This window comes from Tachypleus tridentatus, chromosome 7 (assembly GCF_004210375.1).
Source record: "Tachypleus tridentatus isolate NWPU-2018 chromosome 7, ASM421037v1, whole genome shotgun sequence".
Lineage (NCBI taxonomy): Eukaryota > Metazoa > Arthropoda > Merostomata > Xiphosura > Limulidae > Tachypleus > Tachypleus tridentatus.
Window position 1 is genome coordinate 127,125,076 of NC_134831.1, and position 19,288 is coordinate 127,144,363.

Here is a 19,288-nt window from a genome sequence, read left to right on the forward strand (position 1 = left end):
ATCTTCTAAACATGTTTTAATTTCTAAGGTTGGAATGTACTTAGGTGCTATTGCAAAGTTGAGTCCTTTGTTAAGTAGTTGTTTCTCGTCTGTGTTTAATTGTCGGTCGGATCTGTTAATTATGAGGTTAGTCAACGGTTTGTCGTGTTGGTGTCTTTTCTGTTGTTTGTATCTTAGTTTTTCTAGTTTTTTGTTGTGGCAGATCTTTTTGTCTCTGTCGTTCTTAGTATTGATTTGGTTTATGTTTCGTTTTATAAGTCTGTAAATCTATGGTTTAATGCAGCATGCCAGTTGATGGTCCAGGTTCATTTTTTGTTTTTGTAAGTCATGTAGTTCTTTGTATTTTGTGTTCAACATGGCTTTAATTAGTTTTTTCTGTACATTTTATAACATCTATTTTATTCAACAATGTAGAAAGGAACAACTAATCCCTAATTTTGTAAAGGTAAAACTTTAATAAATACACAAACATTATCCAAAATTTACAGAAAAAACTATATACCTTTAATTCGTTTTACCTATAATAATATAATAAAATAAACAAAATTATATATTCGAACATCTAACACCGTCCTCTACATTCCGACACTCAGTTATATAACCCCTTCCAAACATGTGGTCAGCTTCCGGTCAGTTACCTCTTTCTTTCTTTGTGAACCTGACGATGACCGAAGAAGGTCGAAACCATGTTCGCTCTTCTATGTAAAATATTTTCTCAACCCAAACGAGCCGTTTTTGCATATATACATCGAACGGTTTCATATTCAGATGGTCACAGGATAAATTACTTTTTTTTTAGTCATTAATATACAACTACATGACCGCTTAGTTTCTGATATTAGCATTATATACGTATATTATTTCATTATTATGAAGAGTGGTAGTATCCTTTAGAAGTAAACACTGTTTGGAGTATTATTTTAAACATGTATTTATATTTACAGTTAAGTCATTTATAGTTAAATTAAAGTTTAATTACGTTTGGTGTTTCTTTTTCGGTGAATTAATAGAATACTTTAGGTTTTCATATGTTTATTGAAAGCATTCAAGATTATCTGACATAAGATAGAACATTCCATTTTGTCAGAAAATTAAAGATTTGGGTTTGTTTGTTTCGCGGAAACCTACACGAGGGCTATCTGCGCTAGCTATCCATAATTTATTAGTGTAAGACTAGTGGGAAGGCAGCTAGTCAACACCACCCACCCCCAATTCTTGGGCTACTCTTTTTCCAACGAATAGTGGGATTGACTCTCATATTATAACGTCCCCACGGCTGAAAGGGCGAGGTTGTTTGGTGTAACGGGGATTCAAACCTGCGACCCTCGGATTACGAGTCGAAAATTAAAGGAATTTACACTTTCACAGTTGTTTCTCTAAACACGATATAATGCAGCATGATTTCACACCAAACCGATAAAGGTGTGTTACTATTCTCATGAAATAGATAACGTTTGAGAAGTTGTATTACTTTCTTAAATATCCTCTCATTGAAATGAATTAATTATCATAATGTTTACTGTATTTTTATCTTTCATTGTAGTTTAAAATGTTTCGAGAAAGACTGCACCTTTAAGAACAGAAATCCATTAAGAAACTTACAGGGTGTATACTAATAACAAGGCTGATCAGGTTGCCAAGAGGCAACAATACCTCGAAAGGGTCATTTGAAAAACTTAATCATTTCTTGGAAGTTTAAAAATGTGGCATTTTTAGGATTTGTTTAGTAAAATTTAATTGTCTGATGAGTCGTACCAGAAAAGCTGGTAAGTACGTGATGTTGTTCAATATAAGATAACACTATGTAACACAAATTTTGCTCCTGGATAGTATGTGTTATTTCTTAATTGCTTATGTTGGAAAAGTGCAAAAAATGGCCATTATTTCCTTTAAACTTTGCTTTTGTGACCTGGATAATGAAATTTAGAAATTAACCTATTTTCTATGTAAAATGGGCAAATTTGCGCGTTTACATTTAAATAAGGTCTGAATAAAACTACATATTAATCAAGATTTACATGTATTTATACTAAAGTTATACAAAAATATTTAGAAGTGAGTAGTTTTTCGTGATTTGCGACTGTAATTTAAACCACTTTCATGTATCAGTCCTTAATACAGTGTCCCATCATGTTAATATTATACGCTCCCAGGTCACAAAAGCAAAGTTTGAAGAGAAAAATAGGTCTTTTCCATTTACTTTAGGCATAAGTAATTGTGAAATAACACTTTATGTCCAGGAACAAGAAAAAGTAAACATTTTGTTAGATAGTGTTATTTGTGGACACTGTCTAACCTTTCTACCTATTTTCACAATCTTTCGACATGTGCGAACTTTGACATAACCCAAGATGGCGCTTGAATGTAGTATTCATGTTTATAAGAAAATAGCACTGTTGTTGTTAACCCAGATTATTATTTCGTCTATTTATAGATTATTATTTTTGTTAGTAAGCAAAAAAAACTACGCTAGGATTACCTGTACTCTGCGTAATACGGTTATCAAAACACTGTTTCTAGCAAATATACCACTGTGACACTGGTGAATGTCAATAATAGAGACATAAGATTACCCTTTTTACCTTTATATTTTAAAGGATCACAAGCACACGCTGTCCCATTCGTCCTTAAGACTCGGTAACTGTTGTAACGAGAAAGATATTTAATGTCTAATTTTTCTTGTAGGGAAAAGAAATGTCAGGTTAGTTTTAAGTACGTGTGATTGTAGTATAGCAGATAGTTTAACATTGTTTGTTTCATGTTCACTTAGGGTAATTGGTCCTTAATCTCTTTTGTCATGAATGTTGTAAGAACAACATAAAAATGATAGTATCTTGTTATCGAACAGTTGCAATAACTCAGTAACGTTATAATTACGTGATAAGGTTTAGTTTGTTTGGACTTTCGCAGAAAACTGCTCGAGAACTATCTGAACTAGATTTGAAGTGATATACTGGAGAGAGAACAGCTAGACAACACCACCTATCGATAGTTCTTGGGATATATTTTTACTAACGAATAATGGAATTGACTATTATTTTATAATGTTCTCAGATGATTGGGCGAACATGTTAGTTAAAGGGGATTCGAAACCGCGACCCAAGGATTGCGATTCGAGCCCTCTAACCACCAGGCCGTGTCATACTCCACACGATCAGCAGTAACTTAAAAGTTATGCTTGTTTGTTTACTAGTCCTGGCTATTTGTGCTGGTCCCACCACAGGTATTGAAAGAGATTTTAACATTATAAATCCGTAGATTTACCGCTGTGTTTTTCATTTGTGATTTTATGACACGTAAACCCTTCTTTAGAATTAAAAAAAAACTTTTTTTTTTTTGCAAGCCATTCTTATAAAAGTTATCATACGATGGCAATGCCCTTCTCTGGCATAGCAGATGTCTGTAAACTTATTACGCTGGGATCCGGGATTCAATGCCCATGATGGGTAAATCGCAAACAGCTCATTGTGTAAGTTTGTGCTAATTTGAAACAGAGAAAACGACACCAACGTTCAGGAACAAGTTTAAAATATGAGTTGATTTTAACCATTTTTTATATTTTTTACATTTTTGATAGTTTTTTTAAGTTTTATTCTTACCTAGAATAAAATGTTTACTTTAATTGAGGTCAAACAATTTAACAAATTAGCAAGAGCAGTAAAAGGAAATGTTTCAAAATAAGTTCAAAATATTTTTGCCACATTTAGGTTCAAGCATTTTTCTAGATTTAACCTTTACTATTACGGGGTGTTTAGAACTTTCAATAAAAATTAAAGCTATCCATGGTAGGATTTCCTCAAAATATATTTAATTCTAATTTGTATAAAGTGTGGGTGACTCAGCATTTCGTATTGTTACTTTATCATTTCGTCATATTTACGTCACAGAAAAAAACCCACAAAAATTCACAAAAGCTAGAAAGAATACTTACATCCTTTTGTAGTAATGCTGACACTTCTCGGGAGTACCAGGTTCTGTCGACTATCATCTTTCCATCCAGAACCACTGAGAGTGACGTCATACTCTGGGTTTATAGAAAGGGTATAGTTTGTGAACATTCTCAAGCCATTAATTTCTGTTTCATATATTCCTTTCTCACGACTAATAATCACGTCTTGGTTGTTGCTTGAGGGTTTTTCTTCCTTTACAGAGAGAAAACGTTCTGAGCACTGAGGCAGAAAACTCCATTCAGAAATTTCACACAGACTGACTCTGAACCGTTTTGGATAGGAAGGGTTAAAGTAGCTCCAGCGTAATTTAACAGAATGGTAGCTAGGCTCCACAACTAAATCTAGAACGTCTGTAAAAGAATTTGTAAAATTAAAGGAATTAATTGTTGATTAATGTGTATATACATACTGCTCAAAAAATTAGAGGAACAAGTATATATTTCAGTATATTTTTGACATAACAATATTTATGTATGAAAAACATATCCATTCGTCTACAAGTGTATTTTTTAAGCTTGCGAGTGACGTTTGAAGCAACTCAAACGAAACTCACCTCACTCAAGAAGAATACAACTCAAAGCATCCTATATAAGGTTGTTACGTGAAACTATGCATTCCTCATTAATTCTCAAAGCAAACACCAACATGGATCTTTTGCAGCTCGTTTTGCAAGTGTGTACCTTCCTCTTGTGTACCCAAGCAGTCAGGCGCCATCTGACAAAGAACGAGGTGGTCAAGGCGGTCCAGATGTTGGAGGATGGCCAGACCGAAAGAAGGATGGCACAACGCGTTAGTGTGTCACCAAGCGTCGTCAATCGACTTTGGCGATGCTACTAGGAGACGACCTGGAGGAGACCAGGTCAAGGCTGTCATTGCTGCACAGGTTAGCTACGGCTCAGTCAGTCACTGCGAAATGAACTTCACTATTCCACTGGAACCTGTGTGTCGATCCAAACAATTTGCAATCGTCTGCACGGAGGACGCATTAGAGCTAGACGGCCTGCAAGGAGCGTTATTCTGACAGCGCCACTCCGTACAGCCAGATTAGAGTTTGCTCGTCAGCACCTGGACTGGGAACTTCGTCAATGGGTCACCGTGCTGTGGACAGACAAGGGCAGGTTCACTGTGTCTCGTGATGATTGAAGTGTGAGAGTGTGGAGACGCCGATAGAGCGATTTTTCGCCTGTAACATTGTGCAAGTCGACGCTTTTTGAGCGATTTTTCGCCTGTAACATTGTCCAAGTCGACGCTTTTGGAGTGATTTTTCGCCTGTAACATTGTCCCAGTCGACGCTTTTGGAGAAGTTTCTGTAATGGCCTGGGCAGGCATATGCTTGGGTGGCCGCACGGACTTACTCATACTAGACAGGGGTGCTCTAAACCCACGACGATATAGAGACGGAATTCTAAAACCCATTGCAAAGCCTTTTGCCGGTGACGTCTACTGCCTCAACCATACCAGGGCTGCGTATGATTTCCGATCAGACCGTAAGCAACCATCTACGAGATTCTTAGGCTCCATGTGCAACCCATCATGGTGAACGTCAACGACGTTTTTCAACATGACAACGCCCGTCTTCACACAGCCCGACTCACCACTGTCTTCTTGAGACACCACAACATCAACGTTCTTCCCTGGCCCTCCAGATCATCAGATTTAAACCCCATCGAACATCTTTGGGACGAGTTGGGCCGACGTCTGCGACGGCGACAACCTCAACCGCAGACTCTACCTCAGCTTGCAGCAGCTTTGCAGGCTGAGTGGACAGCTATTCCACAGGATGTGATTCGTCATCTCATCGCTTCCATGGACAGGAGATGCCAAGCAGTTATTGATGCTCACGGGGGGCATACTCGTTATTGACGTTGAGTGACGTTAAACTTCACCTAGTGAGCGTGGACTTCGCCTTTGCAGACTTTGAATGTTCAGCAGTGAATGTGCAAAGTTTCACACATGTCATACAGAACTACCCGGAATAAACTTGTTAACAATTTGTCTCATATTTTGCCTTTTGCGTTATATATAGTATATATAGGCTATAGCATCTGACAATATAAGACGCTAATATCAATAGTCTCTAGAATCTGATAGTTAGTGACGCTAATATCTGTATACTCTAGAACCTCGACTACCAAACAACCTCTGCTTGGCTCATTATTGTGTTAACGGTGAAAAAACAACAACAACAGACGAAACGTATGAGATTCTCAACAAATATCAAACGATCAAAACGCATTTGTTTCAGGACAATAGCACCTTTCTGTACGTTGTTCTGCTCTCCGTTCAGCCTCGCTAGAGAAATCAGAAAACATGTGTTCAATTCATGTACAATCCGCAATAGCAGGTGTATTTTTATATTTATAAATAGCTTGATAGACTTTGCATGAATTGAGGAAGTTACACATATTCAACATATTTCAGATAAAAATAAACTTTCTGTTCGAGTTTCCGATTTGCTTTAGAAGTTCGAGGAACAGTTTTAAAAGTTTAGAAAAGTTAAACAAATTCGCAGTTCCTTCTTTTGAATTATGCAATAGCGTAGCGAAGAGCGATGAAAAACTTTTGAATGTCGAATTATTTTCTATACATGACAATGAATGTAAGGATTTGCGTTTGAAAGAGAAAAACACAAATCAGAGTGAAGACTGGTGAATAAATGTATAAAATCTGTTGAGTTTTGTTTTTTATTTTTTTAAAAAAGTCTTTCCTACATTAAAACTAGGCCTGGCATGGCCTAGCGAGTTAAGGCGTGCGCTTCGTAATATGAGGGTCGCGGGTTCGCGCCCGAATCGCGCCAAACATGCTCGTTCTCCCAGCCGTGAGGACGTTATAATGTGACGGTCAATCCCACTTTTCGTTGGTAAAAGAGTAGCCCAAGAGTTGGTGGTGGGTGGTGATGACTAGCTATCTTCACTGTAGTCTTACACTGCTAAATTAGGGACGGCTAGCACAGATAGCCCTCGAGTAGCTTTGTGCGAAATTCCAAAACAATACATTAAAACTATAGCTCGATTACTGGTCTTCTGGTCGATTACTCAAGATAGTCTCCACGGATTTACAACGTTAAAATCAGGGGTTCGATTCCCATCGGTGGACTAAGCAGACAGACCGATATGGCTTTGCTACAAGAAAGAAAACACACACATACTCAAAATAATTGAAGAGGTAATATTTCAAGAAAACTTAATAAATGAAAATTATATCTGAGGTAAATAGCGCAAAACAGTTCGAAATCCCTTTTCTGTTTGTTTGAAGTTAAGCGCAAAAGTAGCAATATGTACTCTGGCCACCACATGTATTGAAACTTAGTTTCTAACGTTGTAAGCTCACAAACATTCTGCTGCACCACGGGGAAAGTGGCTAAGTATACAAAGAAAATTACATTTCGCCCACAAACCACATTAAAAGACTTCACGTTTCGAGAGCTTTGACTTCCATCAACAGGAGTAAAACTTCAATGCGTAAAATCCGCCCAAGAAGTTTTTTATTGTGTTTTTAATCACCTTGACATTATTTTATATTCTAACCCTGTATAATGTTTCTTTAAAAATGTGTTCTAATAAGAATTTCGGACAAGCTTCCGCCTTATGAGAATTTCGGACAAGCTTCCGCCTTATGAGAATTTCGGACAAGCTTCCGCCTTATGATTTTAAGAAAATATTAAATTTGAACAAATTTATCCCTAACATTTTAGCTTATTTTCCTTATCTCTTTTAGAAAATCTTTAAATGCATATGTTCTCCTGTGGGTTTATGTTTGGACTGCCTAAAACACAATCGTTTCCATTGTAGGATTACATGTCTGGAAACAACACCTATTTCCTGCTATATGAACATTCCCATTGCCACGTGTTCTGGAAGATAAAATAAAGAACACGACTCTATAACAAATGAAGGAAAAATAGTTTTGAGATTGATTCTTTGTTTACACGTTTACCAATCAAGGAAATACTAAGGCATCCTAAAATAAATTTATTTGAAAAAGTTATCCCGTTTTCGCAAGTTTTTATCTCCCTAACGGAATAATGCATTGCGAATTGCATTCACATGCTTGGGAAAATATTATTTATACAATTGTGAAATATCGTGGGAAACCCTTCATCGTCAATTTTATGTAACACCTTTATGAAGTATTTTTTTAAAAAAAAAGAATTACTTCGTACAACAAATATGAATACAAAGGAAATACCCTGATTCTGATATGTAAATGACATGTTTTTTTTTTCCCCGTTTGGCCAGACAGTAGAAATGATGTTGAGCCTGTTTCCACATGATTAACAAGTTTCACAGTACATTAAGTTTAAAACTGGATTATGAGTCAAATAATTCGCCCCCACGTTTATACGTTATCACAACTAGAACCCGTCCTTTGTGTCTGTATAAAACAATCTAAGCCTTTAAACCACGTACACTTTTCGTGCCATCGCGAAGTGGCTTAAACATCACCTGTAACATCGATGTTTTACATAACTTACCATATGTAATCACACTTCCATTTACGAAGAAACTAAAATATTTTTACAGTTTTTGAATAGTTATAACATTCTACAGACTTTGTCAGAAATGTTCATCAAAATGCAAGAAAGAAATTTTTTTTTTGAATAACGACCAGCAATTAAAATGGCCTACAAGTGAAAAATATACGTATACAAATATACGTATACAAATTACGTAAACAACATCTCTAGTACAATAATTTTAGGGATATGTCTGAAAAGTAACCATTTTAAAGTTGTAAATATTCTAACACGATCAACATTTCCTTATTATTAAATAAGTCTGCACCTCGACAAGAAGACTATTAGGAAGTAGGAAAGAAAACACCAAAAAGTAAGGAAATAAGGTAGGAATGGGTATTTATGATGTCGAAAATAACCGTCTACTTACGGGTAGACATTAGAGATATCTGACTGGTATAGGGTGGGCCAAAATATAGTGTCAAATCCCTTATTTTTAGAAATTTTAAAGACAAAATAAAACTCATAAAATTCAATTCAAGTTTATAATTGGATCAAAATTCAATGTAAAAGACGACGCAAGAATGGACGATACGATGACCACACGCACTTTGAGATGATACTGCGTCAAAATCCACCAAGTGTTATAATGTTATCCCTCCCATTTCTTAGAATGTTAAAAATGTTCAAACATATAATGTTATTTTTCTACACATGAGAAATCTTAATCATCAAGACAACTGGAAATCAGTGAAAAAAACACACGTAGTCAGAAACTATTTGAAAAGAAGAACTGTGGAAAGTTTGTCAACTGAAAAACTTTAACATACCTGAAAGTTTCTCTTTTCTTATGTCATGTGCCCTAAAGAAATTTGAAACACACCTTATATCTGTGTGGGTGTTGTTTTAGCAAACAAGTTTAGATTAAAGAGGACACGTGAAACCTGTTTTCGTATAAACGTGTTATTTAGTGCTAGTGCATCTAAACGATGTAATAAAGAGAATGGTACATTTTTTTATATATGTAGCTTGGAAACAAAAATAGAGTAGCAGTGTAAGCGATATAGTCTTAAAGTTATAAGACTATTCACATACAGATACAATGTTCTATCGTATCGTCTGTCAGATAAAAAACAAAGAAACAAGAGAAACTGGGGAAGATTTGCTTGTTTGTTTGTTTTGAATTTCGCGCAAAGCTACACGAAGATCATCTGCGCTAGCCGTCCTTAATTGAACAGTGTAAAACTAGAGGGAAGGAAATTGTCATCACCACCCACCGCCAACTCTTAGGCTACTCTTTTACCAACGAATAGTGGAATTGAACGTCACATTATAACGTCCCCACAATTGAAAGGGCGAGCATGTTTGGTGTCATGGGGATTCGAACCCGCGACCCAGGGTTACGAGTTGCACGCCTTACGCGCTTGGCCATGCCGGACCACGCTATCTTCTCATACTTGTTCCTAATTCTGACTTGATAGACAATGGCAGATACTCGTACCTTGTCAACAGCAACCGCTTCCGGTTTTAGGGCAACATACTCTTGTCTAATCGAATAGTGGGATTGGATTGTCACTCTTATGGAGCACTGATAGTTGGATTGGATTGTCACTCTCAAGGAGCACTGATAGTTGGATTGGATTGTCACTCTTATGGAGCACTCATAGTTGGATTGGATTGTCACTCTTATGGAGCACTCATAGTTGGATTGGATTGTCACTCTTATGGAGCACTCATAGTTGGATTGGATTGTCACTCTTATGGAGCACTCACGGTTCCAAATTGCGGAGCACTTTATGAATACTTTATCATGGAAACTTAATTTAAATAAATACTTAAAGGCGCCACATCAGGCCCTACTGAATTAATTAAATTATGGATTAAACTTCATGTTTCTCTGATATACTAGCCGTCACTCTTGTTGTGCACCCACGGCCCCAAATTTTGAAACAATGGAAATGGGCTGTTTTCTATGAATATCTAAAGGGCTGAACTAATTAAGCCTTCAGAGAACGTAAATAAAACAACTTAATGGATGTTTCTCCTCAGAGATAAATAAGTATCTTTGAAAGTTGTAAACTCTAGGAGTTGTAGGAATTTTTCCCAAGAAAAAAATTGGTATGAGATACTCTGAGGGGAATTTTTCTTGCTATTTGAAATAAATAAATGTGCTTCTATCAAGTACGAAGACACTCATAATTTTATATTTTTGTAACTGTCAATGTAGACATTTTACTAGAGAATTAATCGATATTTGGGTGGACACTTTGGATACCAGAACACGTGATAATGTAATCATGTTACTTGTTCTATGGCATGAAAGTGTTTTTTTTTTCTGTTTTGATTTACAAAACAATAAGACTGAACATCAGTTGGATTATTGTGTTTCATATTGTTAACTGTAAAAACATTACTTTAATTAACCACATTATATAAAACCTTTAAACGTGAAACCCATTCTTAACTACTTCAGAATATATATATATATATATATATATACATCAGTTTGTTATAACTCAATAACGCCCGGCATGGCCAAGCGCGTAAGGCTTGCGACTCGTAATCCGAGGGTCGCGGGTTCGCGCCCGCGTAGCGTTAAACATACTCGCCCTCCCAGCTGTGGGAACGTATAATGTGACGGTCAATCCCACTATTCGTTGGTAAAAGAGTAGCCCAACAGTTGGCGGTGGGTGGTGATGACTAGCTGCCTTTCCTCTAGTCTTACACTGCTAAATTAGGGACGGCTAGCACAGATAGCCCTCGAGTAGCTTTGTGCGAAATTCCAAAACAAACAAAACAATATAACTCAATAACAAAACAAATTAAACACAAAACGTTGCACTAATTGAAAAAATCCCACGGTACAAGCTATAATGTGAGTCCTACTTCAGTAGTCACCTCCAAAACCTAGGGTACAGTTTATAATACCACATTACAGTTTGTACCGTGGGATCTTTTCAATTAGTGCAGCGTTTTGTGTTTACTTTGTTTTTGTTTCGGCTTGTTATTCAGTTATAACAAACTAATATAATTAGTCAGAGGTTTGAATTTGCTATTTTTAACGCAGTACTTCCTTATGATTTTACTTATTTTACTGTTTAACTTCATTAAAATGCAATTATTTTTTCACTAATATATATAAAGTGCGCTCTTAACTGATGTGAACAGTAAATAGCATCGTTACAAGACTATTCCTGCAGAATCACCATTAGGCCCGGTATGGCCAAGCGTGTTAAGGCGTGCGACTCGTAATCTGAGGGTCGCGGGTTCGCATCCCCGGCGCGCCAAACATGCTCGCCCTTTCAGCCGTGGGGGCGTTATAAGAGGACGGTCAATCCCATTATTTGTTGGTAAAAGAGTAGCCCAAGAGTTGGCAATGGGTGGTGATGACTAGCTGCCTTCCCTCTAGTCTTACACTACTAAATTAGGGACGGTTAGCACAGATAGCTCTCGAGTAGCTTTGTGCGAAATTCAAAACAAACAAAGAATCAACATTTCGGATTTCGTTACACGGAACTGGCGTGGATGCTGCATTTATCATACTAATTCGATCAATACTGCGTTCTAATTTGTACTCGTAAACAAGAGAAAAACACGTTTTTTTGTTCAGTGATGTCGAGAAAACCCATTTGTAGAGAAATAAATATGCAAATCTGTTGTGTGATACTTGTTTGTTGTGTTGAGCGAACGTAACTATAATTTAACTTATTCTTATCTTGTAGTTTTATGCTAAATTGTTGTAATAAGCTCTTTAACTTCGGAAGTTGAGGAATAAAAAACCTTAATTATTCAAAACAAGTTCTGCCTTGTGATTCATCAAATTTGTTATTTTACTCTCGGCTTTAGCATATATCTTTTTATTTTGCTTTTTAGTCCGGAGTCATTTAACATAACTGTGTGTGTGTGTGAGTTTTTCTTATAGCAAAGCCACATTGGGCTATCTGCTGAGCCCACGGAGGGGAATCGAACCCCTGATTTTAGCGTTGTAAATCCATATACTTTCCGCTGTACTAGCAGGGGTATTTATTTAATATAACTACTGTAAAAACTTTACAAATAAACTTGTATCTGTATTTGAAGATAATTTAGTTTGTGAGTGCACAACTTTTGTACAGTAAGATTTCCTCTTTGTGTTAAGGTTATTATTTAAGGTAATAACTTTTTTTAATTTCGTGATAGCCGTCCCTTATTTAGCAGTGTAAAACTAGAGGGAAAGCATCTAGACATCACCACCCACCGCCAACACTTAATCTACTCTTTTATCAACGAATAGTTGGATTGACCGTCACATTATAATGCCCCCACAGCTGAAAGGGTGAGCATGTTTGGTGCGACGGAGATTCGAACTCGCGACCCTTAGGTTACGAGACGATCGCCTTAACCACCTAGCCATGTCAGGCCTTATTAAAGGTAATAACATTTTTTTTTTAATTTCGCGCCAAGCTCCACGAGGGCTATCTGCGCTAGCCATCCCTAATTTAGCAGTGAAAGATTAAAATTAAAGTAGATAGTCACCTCCACCCACCGACAACTCTTGGGCTACTCCTTTGCCAACAAATAGTGGGATCTAATGTAACATTATAAAGCCCCCACGGCTGAAACGGCGAGCATGTTTGGCGCGACGGGGATGCGAATCCGCGACACTCAGATTACGAGTCGCACGCCTTAACACGCTTGACCATACCGGGCCTAATGGTGATTCTGCAGGAATAGTCTTGTAACGATGCTATTTACTGTTCACATCAGTTAAGAGTGCACTTTATATATATTAGTGAAAAAATAATTGCATTTTAATGAAGTTAAACAGTAAAATAAGTAAAATCATAAGGAAGCAATATCATTGGATGGCTGCTTCTCTGTCTGTCTGTCATTTTCTGTCTTTGACTTAGATACGTCACCGTCTCGTTCTTTTTCTGGAAACTATAAACAGCTGTCAAATGATTTATGATTTCTTATCCGATGTAAGGAAACGTGATTTACGTTGTATTTTTCAACTAGTTTACGAAATGTTTTGAGAAATAAAATTCGATAAAACTCGCTAAATTCACGAAGTCTTAACCAAACTATATGCAAATATGCATGCTATTCTCTATTGATGTTACTACAATTAAATATCACGTTAAACAATGGCCAACTTTTAAATACGTTTATATTTAGATAAAGATAACGTTTCATGCTAATATCTTCGTCGCCTAGGGCAATTTTAACTGTATTTTTCTGTTTTGATGTTACTGTTAACATAATGAAGGTACTAACCACTAAATAAAGACTCCTCATAACATAAAATGCTGCTAAATCACTTCTCGCTGATATCCACATTATTAAATAATGAAGATATAAAGTGATATACCACACTACTAAATCAAGAAAACATTCTGAGAATGATACATTCTACAAAACAAATAAATATTCGACTCGAAACCTAAGGGTCGCAGTTTTGAATCTTTGTCACACCAAACATGCTCGCCCTTTTAGTCGTGGGGGCGTTGTAAGTCACGGTTAATCCCACTATTCGTTGGTAAAAGAGTAGCCCAAGAGTTAGCGGTGGATGGTGATGACTACATGCCTTCCCTCTCGTCTTACATTGCTGAATTAGGGACGGTTAGCGCAGATAGCCCTCGTGCAGCTCTGCGCGAAATTCAAAACAAACCCTCCTGTCCCTAAAAAGCTGTTGGGAATTTTATGTTTTGTTGTTTGTTTTTTTAAAACAAACTAACAAAATAATTATTCCAAAACTATAACTACCCAATACATAACGAAACTAATGTTGACATTCGAAAAATATAACATGCATGTGAGAACATCATATTTTTACCAATAAAATAAAAAGAACCCCTAAAACATGTCATGTCTCCAAGGAAGAAAGACGTTGTTATGAACATTCATCATTATTATTAAATAAGAGAATGGTTTGACAGTTTTCAAAACATCAGCGAGAACGTGCACACATATTGTTAAAATTGTTATTGAATTTGTATTCTATATAGAACTAGGCCTAATGCTAGCCTCTAAATAAGTCTCCAAAAGCATTTCTTCATCCCATTTGTCAGTCTTGTAAATAAACCATATCTCCAAAAGAATTTATTTTAGGAGTTTCTTTCAAAGGCTGTCTGAACATATCTGAGAATAATTTTCAAGTGATGAACTAGAAAGAAAGTATACAATTAACAGAACTAAAATCCGAAACTTTCTGGATCGAATACCAAAATATGGCTGCCAGTCTTACAGCGAACACATGGCCCCCAAGTGACACGCTTTTGAAGGAAAAGGTTGTAAGCCATGAAACCTTATGTTTACAATTTCGGTATGTTAACCACTGAGTCACGCCCGACCTAATTTTTACAATAATTACATCGTGTTCTTTTAAGAAAAATAAATGTTTGAAACATCAGAGAAATTATTAAGGAAACTTAACTTCGTTTATACATCAAAATCAAATATTTTTGCACATTGAATTAATCTGGAAAAAAGAAAACAAAAAATGTTAGCAAGAGCACATTTTAATACACATCTCCTAGGAATGTATTGTGTACAGTTTGCTTGTTTTTGTGTTTCCATAGTTTTATTTAGAGGACATCACCGACTCTAATTTAACTGGAAGAATGGAACTGCACTCCCGTGATTATACTCAAAACCAAAGTCTGTCGAGAATTTCGTGTACTGCAGTAACCGCCCCGATTATTGCAAAGCCACTGTCCAAATATTTCACAACAGATCTAAACAATCTTATAACAGGTTAAAAACACCTGTTTATATCTGTTTTAGATTACGAACAAAAAGCAGACAAAAAGTAGTAAAATTATTGTTTTTTTTTCTTTTATTTTTAATAAAGAGACGAAACATATCGTTAATAAAGGAAACAGGTACGAAACAAAATCCCATTGGTAGATATTCAGCGGAAGTAGGAGTTACCAACAATAACACACGTATATAGTAATGATTTTGATGAATGAACAACTGATCTCCACAGCCATTATGTTAAAACGTATGAAGGAAAAAAAAGGGGCACGTGGAACCTCTTAAATGGAAGGAACTAGTGTTGTGGTCTCAAACACTGGGTCTGTTTTTATACGTCATTATACCTTACTTCACGTGGAGTATGTAGTAACCCGGATATAAAAAAAAAAGGCAAATTTTTCTCCAATTTTTTATTTCTTTAACTTGTCTTCTTTAACATTACAACTGTACGGAGTTTGTTCGTTTAAACGGCTCAACTCATGTTTTTATACGACAGATTATACATTTAATTTAAACAGCTTGACTTTTTATACGACATATTATATATAATTAATTTAAACTGCTTGACTCTTTTTATACGACATAATATATAACTAATTTCTTTATTACAACTCGATAAAGTAATGTATTAATTACTAATAATGCTGTGACTATTGGCTTCAGATATTGAAATCTCTTAGGCAACAATCAGCGTATCAGCTGCTTTAGCAAATATATTTTCATACTAATATAACATTTGTTTGTTTGTAGTAAAGCACAAAGGTACTCAATAAAACATCCGTGCTTTGCTCACTACGGATATTGAATCCAGATGTTTTGTGTTATAGGTACGTAAAGGTACCACTGAAACACTTGGAGTAGCAACACAAAGACACACCGAAATAGTTAATTAAACTACTGACTAAAAATGAAATTAATCTGATTACTTACTGCGTTTTCAAACGTAAAAATTTTTTGCTTACACATTTATGACAACGCTTATTTTACCATTAAACATATAACAAAGGACACAAAGTCAGTTTCTCCTATTTCTTAGCCCCTTAGTGGCACAGCGGTATGATTGCAGACTCACACCGCTGAAAGCCGAGTTTGATATTCGTGGTGGGCTGAGCACAGGTGCCCCACTGTGTAGCTTTGTGCTTAATTAAAAAAAAAACACAAAACAACTTCATTCCTCGCTCTCCATTATTTTGTATTCTACACTTCGGTAACAGATTTAAGTTATGATTTATTTCATGACTGTAGGTTGTAGTTGTGTAAAGGCTACGTATATTATTAACTAATTTAATGATTTTTGTATCTCCTGATATTTCAATAATAAGTGTTATTCTTTACCATGTGTTAACGGAGATTCTTTGGCTCCCTCACACATTACTCCTCCTTTGTGTTTGATTAAGGTTATTGTTATCATTACAGGAAGAACCTTTCTCCACATGGTGAACCTGAAACATAAAGTATATCTATATATATATTTAATAAAAGAATAGTATTACATTTAACAATCAAATGGATCTTTTAAAGCACCCAAATAAATAATGTGTTCGCTATATAAGAGTGGAGATCTAATAACACCGATAAAAAATATAGTTTACGATTCTTCTGGGTGTTTAAATGTTGGTGGTTAGATAATACATATATCTTCACAAATTGATATCACCAGTACAGTAATAACTATTCTGCTATTTCTTGATAATTGTGGATCAGTTTGTGATAAACAACTTTACGAAATTATAGTCTTTAGTGAAACCTGCTATGCAGTATATCTCATATATTGATATTAATGTAAAATACAATATTGATATTTAAGGTAATAAAACTTCTAAAAGAAAAGCAATTGTACCTAAGAGTTCATAGCATTACGATTTAAATAGATTATCATACAATTATATACAAGTGAGATTTAGTTAGATTAGGGTTCAATTATATACAAGTGAGAATTAGTTAGATCAGCGTACAATTATATAAAGTGAGAATTAGTTAGATTAGCTGCAAACATGACATACTTTGTGACCATGTTTAGAAAATACTTCTACACAAAATGAAGTAAAATTATCTTTAACTAAATCTATTTCAACAACTTCTTACCACATAAGAACCAAGCATGGCCCTGTAGCTAGTATTCCGAACCATGAATCTGTGATAGGTCGTTCGCGTTTTCTTACAGAAAAAACAAAACCGTGTTGTGCACTTTCGAGTCTTGAGTGCATTATAAGCCTTGGAGCTCATAACGATGGATGCTATTGGATAGGTGTCTTTTATCTAGTTTATCACTTCAAAGTTAAGTCCTGGCTAGCGTAAATAGCCCTTACTTTGTTTTGTTTTTTCAAATATACAATAACAAACAACAACAAAAACTCTCATTCGCATTTTTATATCACGTAAAACATTACATTTCACGTAAAGAATTTTTATTTTCGAATGGTATATAGTGTGTATGTAATGATATGATTTACCATTTATTTTTAAACAATAATAAAATAAACCTCATATTTAAGTTAACAATGAACTCTACTCTGAAACTTTGTGTTGTTCTTGATACGAAATTAAACCTTTTCTTTTCCTTCTTTCTCGAAGAACACTGGAAAACAATATTTTCATAACAGCAATAAAAACAACATCATGATAACATCTTCCTTCACATCATAACCACTATAAAACAGAATTAAACAAATATTATTACAAATTAAACTTACAATAAACAAGGTCGTATGAAGTACCTACCATAAGAGACGATTATCAAAATTATCTATTAAAAATTATAATTAATAATAATAAGACTGGTATAATATGTCCTGGTTAAATGTTATTTTTGCATTGTAATTGTTTTGATTGTTTGACTTCCGTCCCTTATTTAGCAGTGTAAGACTAGAGTGAAGGTAGCCAGTCATCAACACCCACCGCCAACTCTTAACCTCCTTTTTTAGCAACGAACAGTGGGATTGACCGTAGAGTAATAACACCCCAACGGCTGGAAAGACGAGCATGTTTGATGTGACAGGGATTCTCATCCGCGACTCTCCTATCACGAGTCGAGCGCCACTAACCATTTGGCCATGCCGGGTCTGTCATGTTGTAAATACTTTGGAAAAGTGTGATATATTATGACGCGAATATTTTCGTATCGTCTGCTTTGAAATTTACGAAAATTCAGAATTTGAGTTTTATTAAACTTGCTTATATCAGTATCAATGTTATAAGTAGTTTTTATGTTTAAAGGCAAATGGAAATGTATGTGAATTTTTCTTATCCTGGAAAATAAAGTAGGTTTTACAAAAAATGCCAATAAATTGTCAAAACTGTTTTATTCACAACTCCACATTGGGCAACCGCTTGGAATTAAACCCCAGGTTTTAGCGTTGCAAGTCCATAAACTTACGGCTGACCCACAGGAGGACCCTAAAGGTTTGTCAAAATTAAATATTAGATCGGAAGTAAAAAAAAAAATACAATTATGCAAATCCAGATACATTAGGATAGTGCACAAGTTTATTTGGATATTAATGGTAAATAATGTTTTGTTGACTTTATCAGGGTTAAAATATACTTTCACAATGCCCTATCGTTTACTCATTATTTTTTTTGAAAATTGCATAAGTACATTTCCAGCAACTACCAAGAGCTTAATTACAGTTTGGTATTTCTGAAAATACATTTACTGTGGATAGAGAAACCTCCATGGTGCTGGATTCTACCGACGAGATATAAACCACTAACTACGCATGTCAATAGCAGGTTTTTAATCTTTCCTTCCATACAACATGAAGACGAGTTTGAACATGCTAAGCTGATTTGTAGTTCATCCACTGCTAGTAGTTAAACAATAGCTGAGTACAATGACAATACTGCTCTACCAGTGTGGCTGGGATTCTGTAGAGAAAGATCGTAACAAAGTCCTAAAACAGAAAGATCGTAACGAAGTCCTAACACGGTTTGAGAGAAATAACGAATAAAATACGTTCCAAATAAAATTAAAACAGGTTTTTAAATGTCTTGTAAGAGACGTAAGTGACAGAACCCTAAATATCACTAAACTTGGATCTGTTTTGCAAAGAAAGTGGCGTTGTATTCCACAAAATATGTTGTAACAATCTTTGACAGTTTACAGACCTGTTATTAATACTAAAAGCACATCCAATCTGTGACG

General features: G+C 35.5%; 1 protein-coding gene across 1 annotated transcript in view; it reads right to left on the reverse strand.

The window, feature by feature from the left end:
- LOC143256552 (uncharacterized) overlaps nt 1-19,288 on the reverse strand; it is a 55,436-nt gene that overhangs the window by 17,719 nt on the left and 18,429 nt on the right. Inside the window, exons 2-3 of the mRNA XM_076513912.1 lie at nt 16,480-16,586; nt 3,932-4,300 (exon numbers count right to left, since the gene is read on the reverse strand). Of these exons, the coding sequence (XP_076370027.1) occupies nt 3,932-4,300; nt 16,480-16,579 (469 nt within the window). The 5' untranslated portion in view covers nt 16,580-16,586. The remainder of the gene's footprint in view (nt 1-3,931; nt 4,301-16,479; nt 16,587-19,288) is intronic.